Consider the following 22,958-nt stretch of genomic DNA (forward strand, 5'->3'; position numbering starts at 1 on the left):
TACTCCCTGGCCTGCTGCTTGCTAAGTCTCCACGTAGACAAACCCTAGTGATTTTGCTTCAGTTTTTCAGTTTTTTTCCACACTGTTCCCCAGAGTTCTTAAATTTTCAGAATTTACACTATTACTTGCTTTCCTATTTAGTTTCCTGGGGTTTTTTTTGGTGGAACTATATTAGATAAGCAGCCAATATACAGCTTCCTAAAATGCAATAGATACAGCTTTTACTCTTTTTAAGTTATGGATGTTTTCCAAACTGCTATCCCCGTTCTTTTCTTTCTCTTTGCATGCATGACATTTCTCTCGGTATCGTGTGTATACAGATCCTATTTATTACTTGCGTGATGACTCAGGTTTGTGTGATGCCTTACATTTCACAGTCCCTATTCTAAATTGCTTAGAATCTTAGGCTGTACAATGTAGTTGGAAGCTAGGGCGAGACCAATCAGAGTCTGAACTGATGAGCAATGACAAGCAAGGTGTAAGGTAAGAAAATGGGTTTTAAGGAGGAGTTGGAGGCATTAGCTTTGTTTCTTATCTACAAAATATTCTTGCATATTTACTTTGTGCCTTGTATATTTTATAACGTCTTTATATACTTGAATATAGTTCTTTTTCCAGGTTGAAATTGGAAGAGAGAAGAAAAGAGTTGGTTCAGAAACTTGAAGAAACTACAAAGTTAACTACTTATTTGCATTCGCAGCTTAAAAGGTAAGGCTTCATTTTACATTGTTTTAACAAGAAAAAAATAAAGACCTGTTTTCAGCTATGGTGCAGCAGCACTGAATATGTCTGTACTTCATTCTTAGATTTTCTGCTAGCTGGAGACTGAAACAAGTTCATTTTGATAATTGTGGCAAGATAGATAGGTGCAGTTGCTTCTAGCATTCTCTGTGCAAATCTACTGTATCTATATAACTTTAGTAAGTGTACAAGAATGGATTTTTGCGCATGTTTTATAATTAAGAAGAGAGCGAAGCATCTTCTTGCTTAGATTAAAAAAATGGTTAGCAACTATTTTAGTACATGAGATGTCTCCAAAAAACTCTTGTTCCTAATGAAAATCCTTGGGGTTTTTTTAATATGACTGTATCTATAAGCTTGACTACACGAACGTCAGCTTTTATTACTGACAGAGCCTCAATGCATGCACATATTTGTAAACATTAGTGTAAACAGTTTGTTCTGATTTTATTTTTTCTTTTCAGTTAACTTATTTTTTACAGAAATAAAATATTTGTTGCAATGAAAGATAACCCCAGTGACATTTTTCCCATTTTAAAGTCTGACTTTATGATATTACATTATTGTTAATTTTATAGTCATGACAGAGGGCTACCTACTGTACAGAGGATTTAAAGACCCGTTCACTGCCCTGACAGGATTATAATTTAAATACCTCATGTCACTGTTATAGGGATAGCATCTCCTTTGTGGTCTATGAGTGCACTCCTTCAGACCTCAATTTTTACTATTGTGTGCTGGTGATCAGGTCTATAGTAGATTAATAACATAAATGGTTGTTTGTCCTTTCTTTGCAGTCTCTCCGCCAGTACGTTATCTGTGTCTTCAGGGAGCAGCCTAGGATCCCTGGCATCCAGTCGGGGGTCTCTGAACACATCCAGCAGGGGGTCACTAAACTCCCTCAGCTCCACGGATCTCTATTATAACCAAGGCGATCAAATAACAGACTTGGACTATCAGTATAAACTTGACTTCATATTGCAAGAAAAGAGTGGTTACATTCCTTCTGGGCCGATCACTACCATTCATGAAAATGAGGTGGTCAATTCCCATGGGAGACTGGGTTACAGTGACTCTTCTGGATCTTTGGCAGCAGGCCACGCTCCAAAATTGACTGAGCCACCCAAATCTGTGACATCACTGTCTTCAAGATCCTCCCTTTCTTCCTTGTCCCCGCCAGGGTCTCCTTTGGTTTTGGAAGGTGCATTTTCAGTGTCTGCCCAAGGTTCCCCCCTGCACCACCTCATCACAGACTTTGAAGACTGTGAATTGCCTGGTGATTTTGCAGGCATTAGTCTCTGTGAGAACCAAATGTCATTGGACTCTGAAGCCAGAGCAACATCACAAGCTCTTACAGATGATAAAGATCTCAATGAAAGTGTTAGGCAGCCTTTGTCATCTTTACGTGAAGGAAATGCAGGTAAAGAAATAATTGTAATCTCAAATCTCTATGTAATGGATAAAAATTATTAACTAAGGTCCTGACTTTTAAATATAGGGCTGCCTCTAATATGATCAATAACCGATTTGGGCAGGCTACACCTGCACTTGTGGGCAATTGTAGATACTAGGAACAACATGTAAATGTTTTAATTTAGGGTTCTGTCCTACAAAATGTGGAGTCTGCAACTTACACTGAAATCAATCCAATGAACTTTACAGGATGAGGTCTTTAGTAGGTAATCAACTGTCTTCTTTATTACCTTAGAATATAATTTGTTGTTGGTTTTCCAAAATAGTATCTGAGCATTGGTCAAACTCTTCTCCCATTGAAGTCTGCGGTGCAACTCCCATTCACTTAATTTAAACTGAAAACATTCAAATATTCTTTTTTTGTTGGTTAAATAACTGAGCTGTGCGAATATACTCTAAAAATGTCTAGGCTGAAGCTATCCCGATACTAGTTGTACTCATGCACTCTATGAGGATTTTTTACAAGCACCAAGATCTATAATCTTCTTTGCAAGACAGCAGTGATGTCTTGTCGTTTTTAGGCCCAGAAAGATGTGTTTTCTTTGAAAATTTGCCCAAGAAGGATGAAAAGAGCAGAAAACAGAGGCAATTAGCATGCAGTTGCACTACTGAGCTAATTAATAGTTGGGATTCAGTAACCACTGTATTGGCTGTTTAGGGAATCCTGTACTAATATGCTTCTTTTCAGTTCTATATGAAGAACTCTGCTAGTTTAAGTTTTACAGTGGAGAGAGATCTTCAGATTTGGTGGCAGGCGGGGGGGGGGGGGGGACGGGGGGGGGGGACGGGGAGTTAGCTTTGTGTAAAGTATTGCCCTGCCATCTTCTGGCCAAGATGTTAAATTGCTGTCCAGCCTTGGTTTCTTTATTGCTTTTTGTTACTATGTACTCTGTGACTTAGGAGAAGAGCTCGTACACATCTCATTTTTCAAAAAACAGATTCTGAAATCTGGTTAGCATGGTCACTCCGACCTCATCAAACTGTAGAACTCTGGGGTGCACTGGTGGTGATAGCCAAATCTGGTGGAACAATAATCCTTGTCAAAATGGCTCCAGTGGGCTGACTTTGTCAAAGTTGAAAGTCTGTGTGATGCGAAGTTGGAAGTCTATGTGATTCATGAACCTCTACTATTTAGTTTCCAACATTTTTTTTAAAAAAGTCATTCTCATGCAGTTGTGAGAAATAACAAGGAATCTGGGCACGACCTAAAGGGCAAAGGAAGGTTGCATGAGCATCCTGTGGAACTGTAAGTGACTTCAGTATGAAGACCTCAGTTCTCAATAACTAGCAGGTCAAAAGACAGGAATCCTGAGCAGCAATAGAGCAGTGGCCAAATCTCTCATGCTCTGCCATAGCTATCTCTCCTTCTTCTTTGCAATAATCCCACTAAGGGGAAAGGGGTGGGGAGAATCTATCCGACAGTAATGGCAAAGTGAGTCTTTCTCTGATACTTGTAGTTTGTTAAGCCCAAGGAATGGTGGCAACTTTGTAGAGGCACAGAAGAATGTTGCTGTCTCCATTCTCGAATCAGCAAAAAAGTGCAGAGGAGATACCATTAAGAATGCCAACAAATGGAGGATTACGTCAATTTAGGTGCAAAAAAATCCAGTTATTGAATGTTGGAAGGATATTTTCCTCATTCAGGCTATGCAAAGAAGAAACATCCGTATAGATTTGCTGCGTGCAATGTAAGAGAGACTTTCTTTTGTTGACAGTCTTCTGTAATAATATATATTTGTAGTTCCCCTGTCAGTGAGATACCTAATGCCTCCTAAGTGACAGTTGCAACATTATTAAAATCCCAGTTGCCAAGATGTGACCAATCGCTACCGAATCTAAAGTGCTGGCTTTGTTGCAATTGTTGAGGCGTATATTGTGTTATGCTGTCCCTGCACATTTATTTTCTGGCTTTTCTTATGGCACTTCTGGTTGGAGGAATAATGGATTTATCTTGTCACATACTATGTCCATTTTGCCATTGAGGAACAGAGATTAAAGAGCCTAATTCTCAAAAGTGCTGAGCCCCTGTTGTCCTGTTTGAGGTCAGTGAGAGAACTGAGTTCTCAGCACTTCTAAAAATTGGGTCCTGCGTGACTTGCCTGAGTTCATACAACGACTGTGTGGCAGAGCTAGGAACACAACCCAGATTCTCTTGAGTCCCAGGCCTTAATCACAAGATCATCTGTTATCTTTTTGAACCACCTGTAACAATTATTCCTCAGTATCTGTGAGTACATCCACACTTGGAGCTGGAGGTGTAATTTCCAGCTTGGGTACATAGCAGTGTAGCCGTGGTGGTGCACACGGGCAATGGGATAGGTTAGCCAGCCTGAGTGAAGTCCCACCCCAGAACCTACTTGGGTGGCATAAGGGGCTATCCATCCAGGTCACCACAGCTACCCTGCTATTTTTAGCATGCTAGCTCAATCAAAGCTAATGCATGTGCATTTACTCTAGCTGGAAATTACAGCTCCGGCTCAAAGTGTGGGCATGCCCTGTGTGTCTTGTGTTACTTGGCTTTAGTTGTTCACAATATGCTTTCCTTGGGAGAGGATCCTCCCATTCTTGCCTTTTAGACCAGAACAAGAGAAGTACCTTTAGCTTTAGAAACTTGTGTGTCATGCAGGCCCCACAGTGTGAGGACACCTGCAGCATGATTCTCCTCTGAGCTGGAAAACAGCATGCTATCTTTGAATGGGAAGCATTTTTCTCTTTTAAAAACCAGTTTCATTAATTAAAGGAAAAATACAGAAAAATAAATTATAGAAAAATAAACAGATTCCTCAACATATCATACCTAAGGTTTACATTGCCGAAAGTCTACCTAGGCAGGCTATTGTCAGTTTCATTCATATGCTTCCAAGAGATCAAATCCTTGTGTCGGACCCTCTTGTCTGGCACAATAGAATGTCTCGCCAGAAAGTGTATTTTATTTATTTATTTATGTTAGGCTGCTTCTCTTTCCTTTAAATAAAAAAATCCTCCTCCTTTCTAGTGATGTCCAGGTAGGAAGAAATAATCATACGCTCAATGGCCTTTGTGTACTGGGAATGTAATTTCCAGGACACACATCCTGCTTTCTGTCCAACCAGTTATACTAGCCTATGTGTGTGGATTTGCCCTAATGATCAAAGGTGAATAGTTGCTGTGTCGGAATTGCCATATTTTAGGGCTGTCACTGCCCATTCAGTGTTGCAGGAGAAGATATTACCCTGATTGATTGGCGTTAACTGTTTCTCTTTTCCATGAATCCTCAAATACAGTTTCAGAAGTTAGTTACATAAATCCCATTTCATTACATATGTTAGGTCTATAAATGCTATTTTCTTACCATTCTTCATCTCCCAGCTGCTGAGTTATTGTGAACCAAAATAATGATGTACATTTTTCAAAGATTTGTGTTTTTCTAAAAGAACATGTAGCCAACATGGTGATCCAATTGGTTCCTAATTAACCATTTCAGGTCTACATTGGCATTTAATTGTCTGACATAGGTATTTGGGCATCTAAGTACTAATTTGATTGTCCAGATGCATAATGTGGCGGTGCCCAATTTATATGCCCAACTTTGATAATTGGGGCCACAGACTCAGTCATTTGAGGCTGGAATTTACCAGCAAGGAGTACCTGGAAAAAACAACCCCAAAAAAGGTAATTTTTTAAAGGAAAGATAGAATTAAAATATCTATTATGTAAATGAATATATTGCAGCATCTTTTTCAATGGTTTTATCATGCTAAGAATTTCAATACTTTCCAGTTCATAGCATGGGGAGCCAGCAGGGGATTGCATGAGGCACTTCGGACTTCCTTTTGTCTCCTTCAGTTATGCACAGAAAGAGATGTCAGAAGTTGACTAAGGACTTGTCTACCCAGAGAAATAGCTATTGCAGAATTAGTGGACTAAGGTAACCCACACATGGGCACTCTTAGTGTGGAATAAGTGTGTCCACATAGGGAGCTAGTACACTACAATAACTCTACACTTAACATCCTCCCGCTTAACGTTGTTTCAAAATTACATCGCTGCTCAATTAGGAACATCCTCGTTTAAAGTTGTGCAATGCTCCCTTATAACATCGTTTGGCTGCCTGCTCTGTCCACTGCTTGTAAGATGCTGTGGAAGAGCAGCGACTTTACAAGGGAGCAATGCACAATTTCCTCTTCTCCGCCTCCTCCCTCTCCCTTCCAGCGCTTCCCCCACCGCCAAACAGCTGTTTGGCAGCGCTTAAGACTTTCTAGGAGGAAGTGAGAGGAGCGGGGAAGTGCTGCATCTCCACTCCTCCCCCTCCCTCCCAGAAAGTCTTAAGCGCAAAGTGCTAGGAGGGAGGGGGAGGAGCAGGGAAGCGCCACGTCTCCGCTCCTGCCCCTCCCTCCCAGAAAGTTCTAAGTGCCACCATTCAGGTGTTTGGTGGTGCTTAGGACTTTCGCGGGGGAGAGGAGGGGAAGGAGCAGGGATGCGGCGTGCTCCGGAGAGGAGGTGGAGCGGGGACAGGAAGAGGCGGGCCTGGAGCATCCCCCGGCAAAGTCGGCGCCTGTTCTTCTCCAGGGAAGCTGCTGCCGTGAAGGTGCTTCCTAGTGTCCTTGCCTGCAGCGGGCTCTACCTTTGTGAGGTAAGCCAGGGGCAGTTCCCAACCACAGTACAGTACTGTACAGTATATAATGCCTTTTGTCTGCCCCCCAAAAATTTCCTTGGAACCTAACCCCCCTGCATTTACATTAAATCTTATGGGAAAATTGGATTCATTTAACATTGTTTCACTTAAAGTTGCATTTTTCAGGAACATAACTACAACGTTAAGTGAGGAATTACTGTACTTGCTTCTTGGTGCTTTAAACTCACACCCTGACTTTTTTTGCGACAGTTTTCCTGTGTAGACAAGCTCTAAAGCCCAAATGTTCTGAATCTGTGAAGTGCAAAATTAGAGCTTTACTTTACCTTTACTTCTTGCTGTTCTTTGTCTTTTCAGTGTGATGGAACTTAGTGTTCTGTCTGCTTTAGAAGCCTCACAGAATCTGATGTAAGAGGCGAGGGAATGATTCAGTTCAGTTCTTCAGTGGCCAGATGAGTCACAACCAATTTTAAAAAAATACAGCTTAGTTTCAACAACTAACTTTATGCTAACTTTCAATACTCTAGCTGTTCACAAAATCCAAGTGGGCAGGGCGAATGAAGAGACAGGTGTGAAAGGCAGGCATACTATGACCAATGAGAAATCCAAGGCCCTGGTTTTGCTGATTTGAAGAAATGTAGTTTTACATGTTTTGATGGGATGATATGGAGAAAAGGGGTATAGGTCAGGAAAAAAAAAAAAAAAAAGCCCTAAATTGTAGCTCTCGTTCTTGATAGTCTCACTGTATCTTTAATTCTAAAAGCACTTATATTTTTTAAAAGCTATAAATGAAGTTAATCTTTATGCTGAGATTTCCTATTCTTAATATATGTAGTGCTGTGAGTGTATAAATATAAAACAAAAATATATTAAAAAGCCTACATTAAAAGTATATTAAGGTTGCAAAATCAAGCACTCAAAAGTTAGGAAATGCGAGAAACAATTAACTCCGCCCCTTTGTATGTCTGTATTATGATAGTCTTTCATTACATGATCACGTACAATTTTTTCCACAGGACTCCTGCCTCACTCAGTGCACAGGATGAATGGTGCTCAGGGAATGAATCAGGTTGTGGAATGAATTGGGCTGTTGTCTGTAGGACACTTGCAGCTGGTAGGAGCAATTGTAGAAAGCATTCTGCTCAGCCCTGGGATGGAGCATGTTAAGTAACTGTGTGGATGGTGCATGCATAGTCTGATGAACTGCTAGGCAGCTAGGCAGGGGTGAAAGTAACTTTAAGGACTTTCCGGTATGCCGGAGTCCTGAGTGGGCGTGTCCTCAACGGGAAGAGGTGAGTCCTTTCAAGATTTAAAGGCCCTGGGGCTCCGACTGTGGCTGGGAACCCTAGGGCCTTTAAATCACTCTGGAGCTACTCCCAGCTGCAGAGGTGGCTGGGAGCCCCGGGGCTCAGGGGCGAATTAAAGGGCCCAGGGCTCCTGCTGCTGCTACCCCGGGGCGGCAGGGCTCAGGCTAGGGCTGGGGTAGCGGTGGCAGGGTTCTGGTGGTGACTTAAAGGGCCTGGGGCTCTGGCTGCTGCGGGGAGCCCTGGCCCTTTAAATCCCCACCGGAGCCTGGCTCCCGGGGCTCCAGAAGCCGGGCTCGGGTGGGGATTTAAAGGGCCGGGTGCTCCTGCCATTGCGGGGAGCCCCGGGCCCTTAAATCACCTCCAGAGCCCTGCTGCTGCTGGGGTAGCGGCAGCAGGGCTCCGGCAACGATTTAAAGGGCCAGAGGCTCCGGCCGCTTCAGGGAGCCCTGGGCTCTTTAAAGCGCTGCTGGAGCTCCGGCAGCAGGGCTTGGGCAGCGCTTTAAAGGGCCCGGGTCTCCCCGCAGGGGACAGAGCTCCAGGACATTTAAATCCCCGCCTGAGCCCGGCTGCCGGAGCTCCGGCGGTGATTTAAAGGGCCTGGGGCTCCCCACAGTGGCTGGAGCCCTGGGCCCTTTAAATTACCGCTGGAGAAGCCGGTCCAGTCTGGCATGGCGTACCGGCTCTTGCCGGTATGCCGTACCGTACCAGCTTACTTTCACCTCTGCAGCTAGGGGGATAGAGCTTGCTCAGTGCAGATGGAATAGTCTGAGGCCAGGTCTAAAGTAAAACTTACATTGGTATAACGCTGTTGCTCAGGGGTGTGAAAAATCCACCCCACCCCTCCAAGCAAAGCATTTCTACTGACCTGACCATGGGTGTGGACAGCGCTGTGTCGACAGGAGAAGCCCTCCCATCGACATAGCTACCGCTTCTCATGGAGGTGGGTTAATTATGCCGACGGGAAAACTCCCATTGGCGCTACAGTGTTTTAAGGGTAGACCTGACTTGAGAATTTAGCTGTCAAATTTTAAAAAGCTTCTACGGATCATGTGCAAACTGCAGGTTTTTTTAATAGGCTTATAATTTGGTCTAATTTATGTGGAGTTTCACAAAGCAGCAAAAGGCACATGCCTGACACTAGGGCACTTCCCCTATACCTCACCAAATTCAAGTCCATGTACCAAAGCATCAGAGTGTTAGAGCTCCTCAGTGAAATGGTTATAAGAATTTTTTGAATGTAGGCAAAACCTGTTTTTCCCTAATTTAAATCTTGGAAATGGCTGGACTGTTTTAGCTGAAACTTAAAAAAAAAAAAAAAAAAAAAAAAAAAAAATCAGTCTGAGGCAGACATCTTACACGGAAAATTTCAGCCTAAATGGTTAAAGTTTGACAGAGTATTATAAGCAACTAAAAATAAGGTTCTATAATGGAAAGCAGATAAACTTAACTATAGGTGGTGCTTCCAGTGCCACCTATTACAATACAAAACTTCTCTGCAGATAAAGTGCCTCTGTACTTGTCTCTTGTAGGCGCTTCTGTATAGGTGAAGTACATACAGATTTACTCTCCTCTACAGGTCCCTGCTGGCAGCAGCCAACTCGGAATAACCATGAAGTTCTTCCACAGTCAGTCTCTGTCATTGTCAAAGTCAATTTCAGGCGTCTGTGCTTATTCCTGGGAGTAATCAATAAATCTTGTCATCACCTTCACCCCTCACATGAGTGGAGGGGGGAGCACTTCATCATCAAGGAAAAAGCATCTGTACTGCTACATATAAAAGCAGAAATGTAGCAATCGATCCTCTAAACCGAAGCCTGAAATTTTTAACATCTTAACAAGATGTAAAGTCATGACTCAGGAGGTGTGCATAACACATACCAATATCCTAACTCCTTTGCAAATTAAAAAAAAAAAAAAAAAAAAGCTCCATAGGCCTGCAACTTATTTCACGGCAAAATGATGCTTTCAACGAATGCTGTGTGTTCACTGCAGGACACTAGCATATGAATATGACTCGGAGGTTAAAATTAAGTAGTAGCTGGTGCTAAAGGTTTTTGATGATAGTGTTAGGCATTCCTTGGCTAAACCAAATGGGAGTTTGCATTTCTAGGAGGGAAATCCTGAAGCTTCTATATCACTTATATATTGTTAATAAAACATAGTTGTCAGCCCTGGTCTTGTGTGCTGCTGAAATTTTATTACAGTGAGAATTTAAAATTGGAAATGTAGGTTCAAAGCTCAAGATAAAGACTAATAAGGGTGAGAGAAGCCTGTGTTTGGGAAGGGAATAATAGTTCTGCATTTTCAAGCTCATCAGTTTAGACATGTAACCCCCTAACTAGAATAAGCGACAATAGTAATACATCCTGTATCTGTTCAGTGGGGTGAAACAGAATTACTCCATGAAATTGAGCTAAGGGTCATCACTTTCAACTTGGCAGTGTTCTAAGCTGTGCAGTTACCTTGCTGGTAATTGTCTAGCACTAATTTTTATTCTTCCTCCCTTGCTTAGGTGTCAACTTACCAAGAAGAGCAGTAAGTCAGCTGCTTGAGGAGAAAGCAACTTGTGTATCTGCTGCAGTGTCTGATGAGTCTGTGGCTGGAGACAGTGGTGTATATGAAGCTTCTGTAAAACAGTAGGTTTAGGGTTACCATATTTAAAAAATAAAAAAGAGGACACTCCATAGGCCCCTGCCCTGCCCCTTTCCCACCACAGCCCCACCCCCGCCCCAACTCTGCCCCTTCCGCTTCCCCAAAGTCCCCGCCCTAACTCCCCCTCCTCCCTCCCAGCCATGCGAAAAGGGCTGCCCGAGCGCTACCGGCATCATGGATTGCCGGGCAGCCTCCAGACCCTGTGCCTCCAGCCGGCGCTTCCCCAGCACAGTTGGAGCCCGGGAGGGGAAGCGCCCAGCCAGGGGTCTGGAGGCTGCCCGGCAAACCGTGAAGCCGGTAGTGCTCGGGCTTCGGGCAGCCCCCATGCGTCCGGACTCTACGCCCCCGGCTGGGCACTTCCCCTCCCGGGCTCCAGCTGCTCTGCTCCTCCACTGACTCTTCGGCTCTGTTTAAGAGCCAAGCTGCCCGAGCGCTACCGGCTTCGGGCAGCCCCCTTGCCTCCAGAACCTGCGTCGCCGGAACAGAGCAGCTAGAGCCCGGGAGGGGAAGTGCCCGGCCGGCGGCTCGGGGTCCGGAGGCAAGGGGGCTGCCTGAAGCCGGAGCCCTCGGGCAGCTCGGCTCTTAAGCCGAAGAGTCAGGGGAGGAGCAGAGCAGCTGGAGCCCGGGAGGGGAAGTGCCCGGCCAGTATTTTCCCGGACATGTTCGGCTTTTTGGCAATTCCCCCCGGACTGGGGTTTGATTACCAAAAAGCCAGACATGTCCGGGAAAAAACGGACGTATGGTAACCCTAAGTAGGTTTAAGAAACCGAGAGACTTTTTGACTGAAATTAGCGCATTTTGGTCCCAGGAGATTTATTTCTGTCCTGCCCATCCACCCATTTGCAGCTTAATTTATAAAGAAAAGTATATTAACAAAATATTTACTTTTTTATAAATTCAGAAACATGCACATTTTAGTGGACCACCAGTGCTACTATAGTTAAGGTTTAGATTTAAATTGTTTTAGTCACCTTAATTTGGCCATGTTGCTCTAATATAGTGTTTTCTATTCCCATTTCTCTTGCTAATAGGATGTCCTAAGCAGAAATGTAATATGTAAACTATAGGTTTCTTAGAACAATAAACAAATTTTAGCACGGATAATAGAATTTTAAGAATATTCCAAACAAAAGCAGACTATGGGGAGTCTCTAGGATCTTCAGTGTTCACCTCAACTTTTGCAGGTATCTGATATTAAGAGATCTGGGGAGGGAGGTTTGAGGACTGCAGGATGTGTGTTTTAATGAGATGCTTATCTAATATCCCTCTTTTAAATGTTCCAGTAGCAGCCACAATAGCCTTACTTGCTGGGCAAATGAAGGTACATTATGGCAGGGGTTCTCAACCTTTTTCTTTCTGAGTCCCCCTTCTCCCCCTGCCCCCCCAGCATACTGTAAAAACTCCACAGCCCATGTGTGCCATTAGGGGGGCTAGCATTAGGGGGTAGCAATCAGGGCAACTGCCTGGAACCCCATGCAACGGGGCCCCCGAGAAGCTACATTGCTCAGGCTTTGGCTTCAGCCCCAGGTGACGGAGTGCAGGGTCCTGGGCTTCAGCCCCATACTGTGAGGCTTCGGCTTTCTACCCTGGGCCCCAGGGAGTCTAATGCTGCCCTGGACCCCCGGTTGAGAACCACTGCATTATGGTGTCGTAGAGGGAGTGGGGCTTCATTAAGTTCTGGTAAAACTTTCTCAAATCAAAAAGACAAAATAAAACTATTCAGATGAAACCTAGCATAGAAGATCTTGTGAGATTTCTAGCATTCTGAACTAAAATCTTACCAGAACATCTCAGGAGTATCCACACCACTCAGTCCTGTCCTAAAGCTGTGGATCTGTACTTCAGCCTGAACTCTAAGGCCTAAACTAAGCCTATTCCACATCCGATCTTATTGCTACTTCCTTGGTCCCTCTCTAATGCAAAGTTTGGGTGGAATTAGATTTACACAGGTAATTCTCAGCTTGTGATTAAAGTAGGGCAGTTGATTAATCAGTTAACTCACGTGATTAACTCAAAAAAATTAATTGCAATTAATCACCGTTTTAATCACACTGTTAAACAGTAGAATACCAATTGACATTTAGTAAATATTTTTGGATGTTCTACATTTTCAAATATATTGATTTAAATTACAACACAGAATACAAAGTGTATAGTGCTCACTTTGTATTACTTTTGATTACAAATATTTGCACTGTAAAAATGGCAAACAAAAGAAATAGTATTTTTCAATTCACCTCATACAAGTACTGTAATGCAATCTCTTTGTCATGAAAGTGCAACTTACAAATATAGATTTTTTTTTAACTTAACTGCACGCCATAACAAAACAATGTAAAACGTTAGAGCCTACAAGTCCTCTCAGTCCTACTGCTTATTCAGCCAATCTCTAAGAGAAACAAGTTTGTTTACCTTTTTGGGAGATAATGCTCCCTGCTTCTTATTTACAGTGTCACCTGAAAGTGAGAACAGGCATTCACATGACACTTTTGTAGCCGGCATCACAAGGTATTTACTGCCAGATATGCTAAACATTCATATGCCTCTTCATGCTTCAATCACCATTCCAGAGGACATGCTTCCATTCTGATGATGCTTGTTTTAAAAAAAAAAAAAAAGTGTTAATTAAATTTCTGACTGAACTCCTTGGAGGAGAATTGAATGTCTCCTTTTCCATGGTTTTACCCGCATTCTGCCATATATTTTGTTTTATGGTAGTCTCGGATGACGACTCAGCATATGTTGTTCAATTTAAGAATGTTTTCACTGCAGATTTGACCAAACAACAAAGAAGGTTCCAATATCAGATTTCTAAAGATAGCTACAGCACTCGACCCAAGGTTTAAGAATCTGAAGTGCCTTCCAAAATCTGAGAGGGATGAAGGGTTGGAGCATGCTTTCAGAAGTCTTAAATGAGCAACACTCTGATGCAGAAACTACAGAACCTGAACCACCAAAAAAGAGAATCAACCTTCTGCTGGTGGCATCTGATTCAGATGATGAAAATGAACATGCATCAGTCCGCACTGCTTTGGATTGTTATCGAGCAGAATCTGTCATCAGCATGGACGCATGTCCTCTGGAATGGTGGTTGAAGTATGAAGGGACATATGAATCTTTAGCATATTTGGCACGTAAATATCTTGCAACACTGGCTACAACAATGCCATGCAAACGCCTGTTCTCACTTTCAGGTGACATTTTAAACAAGAAGCAGGCAGCGTTATCTCCTGCAAATGTAAACAAACTTGTTTGTCTGAGCGATTGGCTGAACAAGAAGTAGGACTGAGTGGACTTGTAGGTTCTAAAGTTTTACGTTGTTTTATTTTTGAATGCAGTTATTTTTTGTACATAATTCTACATTTGTAAGTTCAACTTTCGTTATAAAGAGATTGCACTACAGTACTGGTATTAGGTGAATTGAAATATACTATTCCTTTTGTTTTTTATAGTGCAAATATTTCTAATAAAAAATAAATATAAAGTGAGCACTGTATGCTTTGTATTCTGTGTTGTAATTGAAATCAATATATTTGAAAATGTAGAAAACATCCAAAAATATTTAAATAAATGTATTCTATTTTTGTTTAACAGCGCGATTAATCATGTGATTAATTGCGATTAATTTTTTTATAACGATTACTTTTTTTTATCACTTGACAGCCCTAGATTATAGTCATGTGCAGTGACTTGTGCTGCTGTATATGGCTGTCATGGAGACTATCTGTTGGGTCCCAGTCCATCTTGGTCACAAGAGCATACCTCATGCTGCTTATCACTATTGCAGCAAGCAGAATATGAATAGGCAGGATCTATGGGGATCTTTCCTATCCCTCTAAAAAGCTAAGAATGGTGGGGCAGATGGAAGAGGGAAGAAATCCCCTTCCTGTCTACCATTCACCAAGAGATGGAGGAAGGAAAGAAGAGAAAGACTTCCTTGTTGTTTCCAGCAACAAAAGGTAGGGAGAAAGAGTGGGTGTTTTTCCTCTCTTTTGCCTGCAATCAAGAAGTGATTGGGCAGCTATGAGAAGAAAGAGCTATACATGTAGAATGGAGTCCCAATCACAAACTAATCATGGCATGATGTCTTGACACTGTATTGAATGTGTGCATTGTTCTTTTCATCAGAAAGTGATGTCTTTGGACTGTTATCCAGAAGGTTAGACTAGATAGTCACAATGGTCACTCCTGGCCATAAAATCAATGAATCTCATTAATGCCATGTCCTTCCTCAAACAGCCAATCAGTGTGTGTGTGTGTGTGTGTGTGTGTGTGTGTGTGTGTGTGTGTGTGTGTGAGAGAGAGAGAGAGAGAGAAGAGCTAGTGCTCCTAGTACTTGTGAATACAGGTTCTAATTTTTTTCATAGAATCCTCCTCATTGTACAGCGCCCCAACCCCCCAGATAGACTGGACTTGAAATAAGCTCCTGATACCATGTGTGGTCAAATGTTCTTTCATCTCTTTAGTTCCCAAGACATCATTTCTCTATATCCCTGAATCCATCTACTGTGCATAGCTGGTCACCATTATTGCACTCATACCTATTAGTCTGACCACTTTAAACAGCTGGCCTGAGGCCTTTCCTAAGTCAGACACTGAAGTGGCTGGTCTTAAAACCTGTGCCATTGCAGTACAAACACTGAAATTCTTAGTTGTGCTACAGATAAGCGATTCAATTAAATCGGTCTTTTGGGAGGCTTATGGGTTTTTTCTGTATTCTTCTATGATAATTGAAAGTTAACTATGATTTTCTTACCCTTGTATCCAATTATTTACTTATCTGATCTAGACCAAATGAAACTGAAGATGCTGTATATAGTGAAGATGACACGACAATTCTAGAGGCTGCCCAGGTGCAAATAGGACTTAGGTAAGTAATAAGCAAATGGGAAACATCTATTCATATTTAGGGACACTTCTGGCAAAACTGCCTCACATTGTCTTCTTATTTTAACAGATATGACCAAAGCAGTTCAAGTTTTGTGGTAATTGTAATGCAGCTCAGAAATCTTCATGCCTTCTCTGTCCCCTTTGGTTCCAGAGTGTAAGTAAGATAATCATTGAGCAGTAATGCTGAAGTGTACATTGCACGATTTCTGTGATTATGCTTTACTCGTTCCTATTGGAAGGTACTGTCGCTTTAGATACTGTATAATTATATGTTATAGTTATTTTTAAAAGAGTTGGTATTTTTAAGGCTATTTTGAACTGGGTTCACTGATCAATAGGAAGCCAGTGAACATGAAGGATGTGTGTGACACAATCTTGTTTTTTGGAGTTAATAGTTGTGTCTACCACTGTTATGCCCCCCTAAAATTTATAGTGCAGGAATTTAGAAAGACCGTGAAAATGGAAAGTTGAGATGAGACATGGCTAATGTACAGCAAAAATGCTGAGACGCATCATCTCTAACAAGTGATGTTTGAGTGCCTCTCAAAAATTAAGCTCTGCGTTGTGCTGTATAGATAGAAATATCAAAACAATAAAAGTGGAAAAAAGGTTGATGAAAGTATTGAAAAATGGCTGATGTAGGAAGTAATGAAAGAAACAAGAGGGAGTGTTCTTAGTGAACATAAGAATGGCCATACTGGGTCAGACTAGTGGTCCATCTAGCCCAGTATCCTGTCTTCTGACAGTGACTGATGCCAGATGCTCCGGAGGGAATAAACAAAACAGGGCAGTTATCATGTGATCCATTTCCTGTCATCCAGTCCCAGCTTCTGGCAGTCAGAGATTTAGGGACACCTAGAGCATGGGATTGCATCCCTGACCATCTTGGCTAACAGCCGTTGATGGACCTTATGGTAGTTAGAGTAGGGAACTGGGATTAAAGATCTCTGAGTTCTACACCTAGATCTGTAAATTAACTTGTTGCGTGGCTTTGGACAAACAACTGCTTCAATTTTCCAGGCTGCAAAATAGATACAGTAATATTTGACTATCTCAACAGGCTGTTACGAGGCTTAATATGATTAGAGGTAGGATGGTGCCAGTCCATGGACAGTTGGTATTTTTAAGGCTATTTTGAACTGGGTTCACTGATCAATAGGGAGCCAGTGAACATGAAGGATGTGTGTGACACAATCTTGTTTTTTGGAGTTAATAGTTGTGTCTACCACTATTATGCCCCCCCCCTAAAATTTATAGTGCAGAAATTTAGAAAGACCGTGAAAATGGAAAGTTGAGATGAGACATGGCTAATGTACAGTATGAAGAAGGCTGTCAAAGTTAGAGCATTAAAGATCAAGTGAAGTACAAATATTAACAATGTTCTGAAGATATAGTAAGAAAAATAAGTTGATTCCCAATATTTTTGGCCTTGGGACCAAAGTAAAAGGTTGAAGTCAGAGACCTGGGGCAAAGAATTTTTTACTCCACAAAAAGGACTCCAAGATATACTGTTAGTTTAAAAAATATGAGCTGTTTTCTTCTGATACAAAGCCATAGCTTGTTAGAAGTGAAAGAATTTTTAAAATCCAGTATACTTGTCTGTATTTGTAAGCCGTTTACATTTTTCTTAGCTTGGACAATGACAATCAATGAAGTCAGTTTCACTTTTATTCACTTAGTACTGCCATCTTTGAAACACACCGGAGAATGTGCATTTTGGAAAAAACACCTGTTTTCATTGGTCCCTTTTTAAAAAAAAATTGTGTTGTGCTGTTGATGGTAGGTTTTATGAAACCTTGTTTTCACAATTTGGAATTTAAGACATTCAGTTGTCAGTGTCCTTTTAAGTCTTCAGAGTATTCAGCAGTAGAAAGCTGACATATCTGTGACCTGATACAGTCAATAAAAGCAGATACTTGGGAATCGTAGTTAGAGGACTTCAATATAGAAGAGAAGTCCAAGGTAGTTGATAGTGAGGTGAAAATGAAGATAGCTAAAGTAAGAAGGTGCGTAAAAGATGAGGGTTAAGGAAAGATCCTTGGTACACTTGATGCATATGTAAAGGCAGGATTCAAATATGGAAACCACACTGTTGGCCAGGGTGTCAATAAGAGTACAGAGACTGTTGAACTTAGGCTACATCTACACGTGGGAGTAGGGGTGTGATTATTAAATACTAGATAATATTAATCTCGGTCAAGTACTGCTTCTCATCTTTCCTAGCTGTTTTCTTTCTCTTTTACTAGTTTTCAATTTTCCTTTTTCTCAGAAATGCATTCCACCATGCTACTGAAGTCACTTCTAAGTGTTTAACTTTTTTCTCTCAATTTTCCAACTCTGTCTCTGCTCCAAAAGGATCTTTCAACTTTCTAGGATTTCTTGTTTCCATTAGGATAATGTATCCCACTTTCTGTGACATGATCTTCAGCGTCTCTCACTTAATACTAAAGCAAAGGATTCATTTGGATAGAGTCAGCAATGCCTACCTCATCTGTCATTACCTTCCCAAGGCACAGAAATAACTTTTGGGGAAATGGCTGTGCAAGGGACAGGTGGGAAGTTAAATTTATCAGCCCCCTCTTTCTCCTTTCTCTCAAGTGAATTGTTGCCTGTCCATTTCCCTGGCATGCACTTTTCCTTCAAACCTTGTGATCAGTTTCCCTCCACGGTGGAAGGCTGGCTGCAGTGATTCACTTTTCCCCTCAGCAGCTGGCACGTGTTAAGCATAGTGCACCTGCAGCTGAGCATGAGACAATTACAGGGGTAAAATGTTAAGAAGCCATTAATTTTGGATTTTGTGAATGATCTTAAATTGTAATTGTGCTTGCATACTAGGTGCTATTTGCTACACATGTAAATCATTTTATTTTGTTCCCTTCAGGTATTTTAGGGTAGCAGTACTTCCATCCTCAGTTGACATCAGCTGTCTGTTCCGCACTAAAGTCCATCCTGCTATGGAAACCATTTTATTCAATGAGATATTCAGAGTAGCCATTTCCCAAGAAGCTTTGCAGCAGAAGACATTACATGTAGATGTTTGTTCTGTCAGTAAAACTCGACGGGAAGAATGCCTGGTATGCATTTTTATATTAGCTTTGCTTGGCATGCATTTGTTTGTTTTATTCCCCACTGACGAATATGGCTTCTAGAATTCTGCAACGCTCCCAGAAGAATTCAGCACCTCATCTGGGTTGTCTCAATAGCACTGATGATTACATTTCTCTGCAATTCCACATGTATACAATACGGTGTTGGATGGAGACCGTTTTAAAAGCTCTATCTTGCCATGATATTGCACAATGATAAATCGATGTATAGCACACAGATGTAGATCATGAGTCATTTCATCTAAACTTCATTGGAGTTACATCAGTGTAACACTGATGCAAGTCAGAGTAGAATTGGGTCTCCAAAGTATAAAATACAATATGTAAAACAAAGTGATGTGAACTTGTGTTATAACAAAACACTGCCTGGAATGCAAATCTTTTGTACAACACTGTGTAGACTGCATTAAGGTCCATGTTTTGAGACTAGTATACTTCATTGTAATAATATGTGACATTAACAATCCAGGATACTGTAGACTGGGACATTATCCATTTATTCTGGCTTCTGACATGATTAACTGTGTCATCATCACATAACTAATAACTTGCTTTCATTTACCATTAAGCTTGTCATCATGTAAAAAAGACAAAAGGAAATTTTCCTTCCAGGACACTGTCATGGGGAGAGATCATTGTTTTATTTTGAAGTCTTTCCATATTTTGTATTTGTTATCACTGTCATCACATATTGTTGCCCAGTGGCAGTGGTGATATATATGAGGCACACTGATTAATAATCAAGAACTCTTTAAAATATAAACTGCAAACCATGAACAATGCCTCTAGCTCTGAGTCATCGTCCAAGGAGCCAGTGGACACTGCTCAAAGGAACTCTGCACAGGTATATGAGACAAATAGGGTCCACAAGTAGGCCCCACATTTGTAAAGAACCTCCCCTCGAGCTTCCTCCTCCTGGACTGATGGATGGTTATCGTGGCCAGCGCCAGGAGGAGGTTGATGAGGTGGCCCAGCGACTTTGTGGAGTTATAGTCAGGGAATGCATACAAAAAAAGATGTGGGGGGAAATGCACTGGAACCTCAGCAGGAGGTTTTGGAGGTGCCAGAAGAGGGGCTGCCACTTGGTGCCTTCCAGGTAGATGTGCACCAGGGTCTCCCTCACTGCAGAAGGGACACATGTCAGGGCTGTCAGTGAATTGTGCCAACCAGCCACCCAGACTGACAGCTGTGGAGACTGAAATCCTCTATTTAGCTACAGAACAGAGAACTTAAATCTCCAAGGTATAGCCCTGACAGCAATAGTGCAAATTTCCCCATAGTTCCCAACCAGTAAGCCTCAACCCTCACCTGAAGGTCTCCCTTCCCTGAATAAAAAGTTAGCTTAATCTCCCCTACTATTCGCTCTTATTCTTCTTCGCTGATACTGCCAGGAAGATTCCAATTAGTATTGGTGGTTGTGGGTGATTTTTGTGATGGGCCAACTGCTGAGAAGTGGACTGAGATCGACCAGAATGTCCTCCATAGGGTTGTGGCTTTGTCTCTCCAGAACCCAAGATGTGCACTCTGCAGTGGACTCCAACGGTTGTTCATTATTTAATGCTACAGAATACCAGAGAAGCATTTTGGGGGGTTTCAGGGGTCTCATTTTTTGGTAACAGGTAAATGCTTAGCTTGGTATTTTATTTATTTAAAAAAAAAATGCAATATTGAGTAGCTTGCACAGATTTCCATTTGGTCTTTAAACTCTGTTTCATCACTGGAAAAAACAATGCTTTTTGAGCTGTAAAACACTCAGAAATGCTTGTCAAGTTTGTGGTGCCCTTTGTACAATGAAAAATACTGTAGAACGAGAGCTCAGCTCTCATACAGGAAAAATGACCAATTTTAACTTTTTCCTTCCATCTGTCATTCTGTGTAGGCTGGAACTCAGCTCAGCCTTGCAGATTTATCATTTTCTAATGAGACCTATACTCTGTGGTATAATCTGCTGCCCTGCAAGCAAATTCCTGGCAAAAAGAACAAGGAACAAAATGAGGAATCGGTGTTTCTGCCTTACAAGCAATTGTCAGGCTCGTTGGACTTGGTGAGCAGTGTGCGTTGGCTAAGCCAGCGAAAGCAAGAAAAAAGGCATTGACCCCTACTCCCTCACCTCACTGAGGCAGTTGCACTAATGTTATATGCGCCAAATTGCCGTTCTTATTCGTTGACTTTACTAGGGCCTAGGGTCCCAATCCTGCATGCACTCATGTGCATGCTTAACTTTACTAGTCCCATATGGGGTTGTAAATATTAAGCATGTGCATAAGTGTTTGTAGAATCAGGGCCTAACTATGGGTTGCAGGATTGGGTCCTATGTTTTAATCTCTTCTTCTTCTGACCTTCCTTACATTGTTTTTAAAATAAGAGTCTCCCTAATTTCCCTGTTAGTTAACTTGGTTTCTTATTTTCATGTGTGTATTTTGGAAACAGCTTTGTTTTTTGTTCTTTGTTAAATGTTAAAATATTTTCATTGCGTTTTAAAAATACTTTTTATGCAAATTGCACCATAATCATTCCAGTGAAAACAAACTTTTCTGCTTTGTGCTTGCATCACAAGAACAGCATGAGACACACGTGATTTTAAAAAATAATCTTTTCTTCCTATTTAGGCGATACTATAATCACCCCTCATTAGAGAAGAAATATACTTCATGGTATCACCCTATTAAAATACTTAAATCTCTTTTTGAATGTTTTCACACAACTAATTAGTATATAGCATGTCTGGAATTCTGATCCCCGGCATAAACTTCCATACTTTGCCTTTTTATTATCACTTAATCACATTTTCCTGGTGTAAGGGAATGCCAGGGAAACGCAACTCTTGTAAGCGTTGTCATTTCTTGCCTAATGTACTGTGTCTAGTTTCATTCTCTTTATTTACGCCATCAGGATGCTGTCTCGGCTCTGCTGGAGAGGACATCTGCTGAGCTGGAAGCGGTAGAGCAAGAGCTGGCGGAGGAGGAGGAGGAGGAGGGGCAGGAGAACAGGGGTGCTGATGAAGACTGGTAAAGCTGTTCTTTACATTGACCCTCATTGTAGGCTTAGGAAAAGTGCTTTACTTGCCAGGAAAAAAAAATCACTTCCTCTTCAGGGACAATTCATTATCTTCACTTAAGTTTACCAAATATACTGAAAGTTCTAATTCCCCCCCCCCCCTTCTGTGTAATCCACTCAGTTCTTCCTGACTCACTGACTGTGTCCCAAAATGCCACATCACAAATGTTACTTGTCCCATCTTATTGCAGTCCATAAACTATAATGAGAGATGACTAGGAGTTCGGGTGAGGGGGCTGCTGCATGTCATAGACAGGATATGTGCTATTTGTTCTTGTTTTGGAGGGGTTGTGAACTTTCTCCATGAGTGGGGACAGGTTCTGTTGCTAAATTACTGTATCTTGTTGTGTCTGTTAAGGAACAGTATTTCCCAGTACGCCTTTTCTGTAGTTGTCATACAGAAATGTGTGATCACGTACAGGAAGCTTTAATAAGGCTTTTTCATAGCATTAAATTTTTATTGTGTACATTATCACCAGAGCAGCATGGTGCTATCAAATTTAGTGAGCTTTGTTAAAATGTTCTCGAAGGTGAATTATAACAGAGCTTTCTGTTTTTTCTTGGAGCATATAATTAAAAATGCATTCACATGAGTAATTTGGAAGCATTTGGTGATACTATAATCATCCTGTTCTTATCAAGATAACGTATTGATAACAATACGCCTCTTGTACAAGGTGCAGGATTTAGGCATTTCAGTACTTTTCTCCTGTGGGTCTTGTCAATTCAAGGGTAACTTGGGTTATTTTTGTTCTTGCAGGTTAGAAATGCTAGCAGAGGCGTCTGATGAAATTGTGGATGAAAAGGAGGATGGAGTTAAATTGGCAGAGGAAGGCGGATATACAGATAACTTGAGATTATGCAACGATACAGCAAAGACAGATGAAAACAAGGGTGGGAAAGAAAGTGACCACGCTGATGCCCCTGGCAATCAGTTAGCTGCTGTAGTCCCAACACTGGTGAATATTTTAGATTGTGCTTCCCTAAAGCATACTGCATGTTTGAAGACACCACTTAGTCTCATGAAATATTTATTTGCTTCTTTCCCTTGGCGTATGCCATAATAGTATATCGGGTTTGAAAGCTTAAAGATTACCATGACATTTATTATAGCAATTG

General features: G+C 41.6%; 1 protein-coding gene across 5 annotated transcripts in view; it reads left to right on the forward strand.

Annotated features, from left to right (window-relative positions):
- Window positions 1-22,958, forward strand: part of WWC2 (WW and C2 domain containing 2) — a 156,296-nt gene that overhangs the window by 110,146 nt on the left and 23,192 nt on the right. For 4 of the 5 annotated variants that reach the window (XM_005281937.5, XM_005281936.5, XM_042842068.2 and 1 more), the window contains 9 exons: window positions 619-708; window positions 1,539-2,161; window positions 10,646-10,769; window positions 15,575-15,655; window positions 15,743-15,829; window positions 18,557-18,749; window positions 20,662-20,826; window positions 21,675-21,790; window positions 22,600-22,798. In XM_005281937.5, the coding sequence (XP_005281994.2) occupies window positions 619-708; window positions 1,539-2,161; window positions 10,646-10,769; window positions 15,575-15,655; window positions 15,743-15,829; window positions 18,557-18,749; window positions 20,662-20,826; window positions 21,675-21,790; window positions 22,600-22,798 (1,678 nt within the window). The remainder of the gene's footprint in view (window positions 1-618; window positions 709-1,538; window positions 2,162-10,645; window positions 10,770-15,574; window positions 15,656-15,742; window positions 15,830-18,556; window positions 18,750-20,661; window positions 20,827-21,674; window positions 21,791-22,599; window positions 22,799-22,958) is intronic. The other variant, XM_042842067.2, reaches the window with a different exon arrangement.

Source organism: Chrysemys picta, chromosome 5 (assembly GCF_011386835.1).
Source record: "Chrysemys picta bellii isolate R12L10 chromosome 5, ASM1138683v2, whole genome shotgun sequence".
Taxonomy (NCBI): domain Eukaryota; kingdom Metazoa; phylum Chordata; order Testudines; family Emydidae; genus Chrysemys; species Chrysemys picta.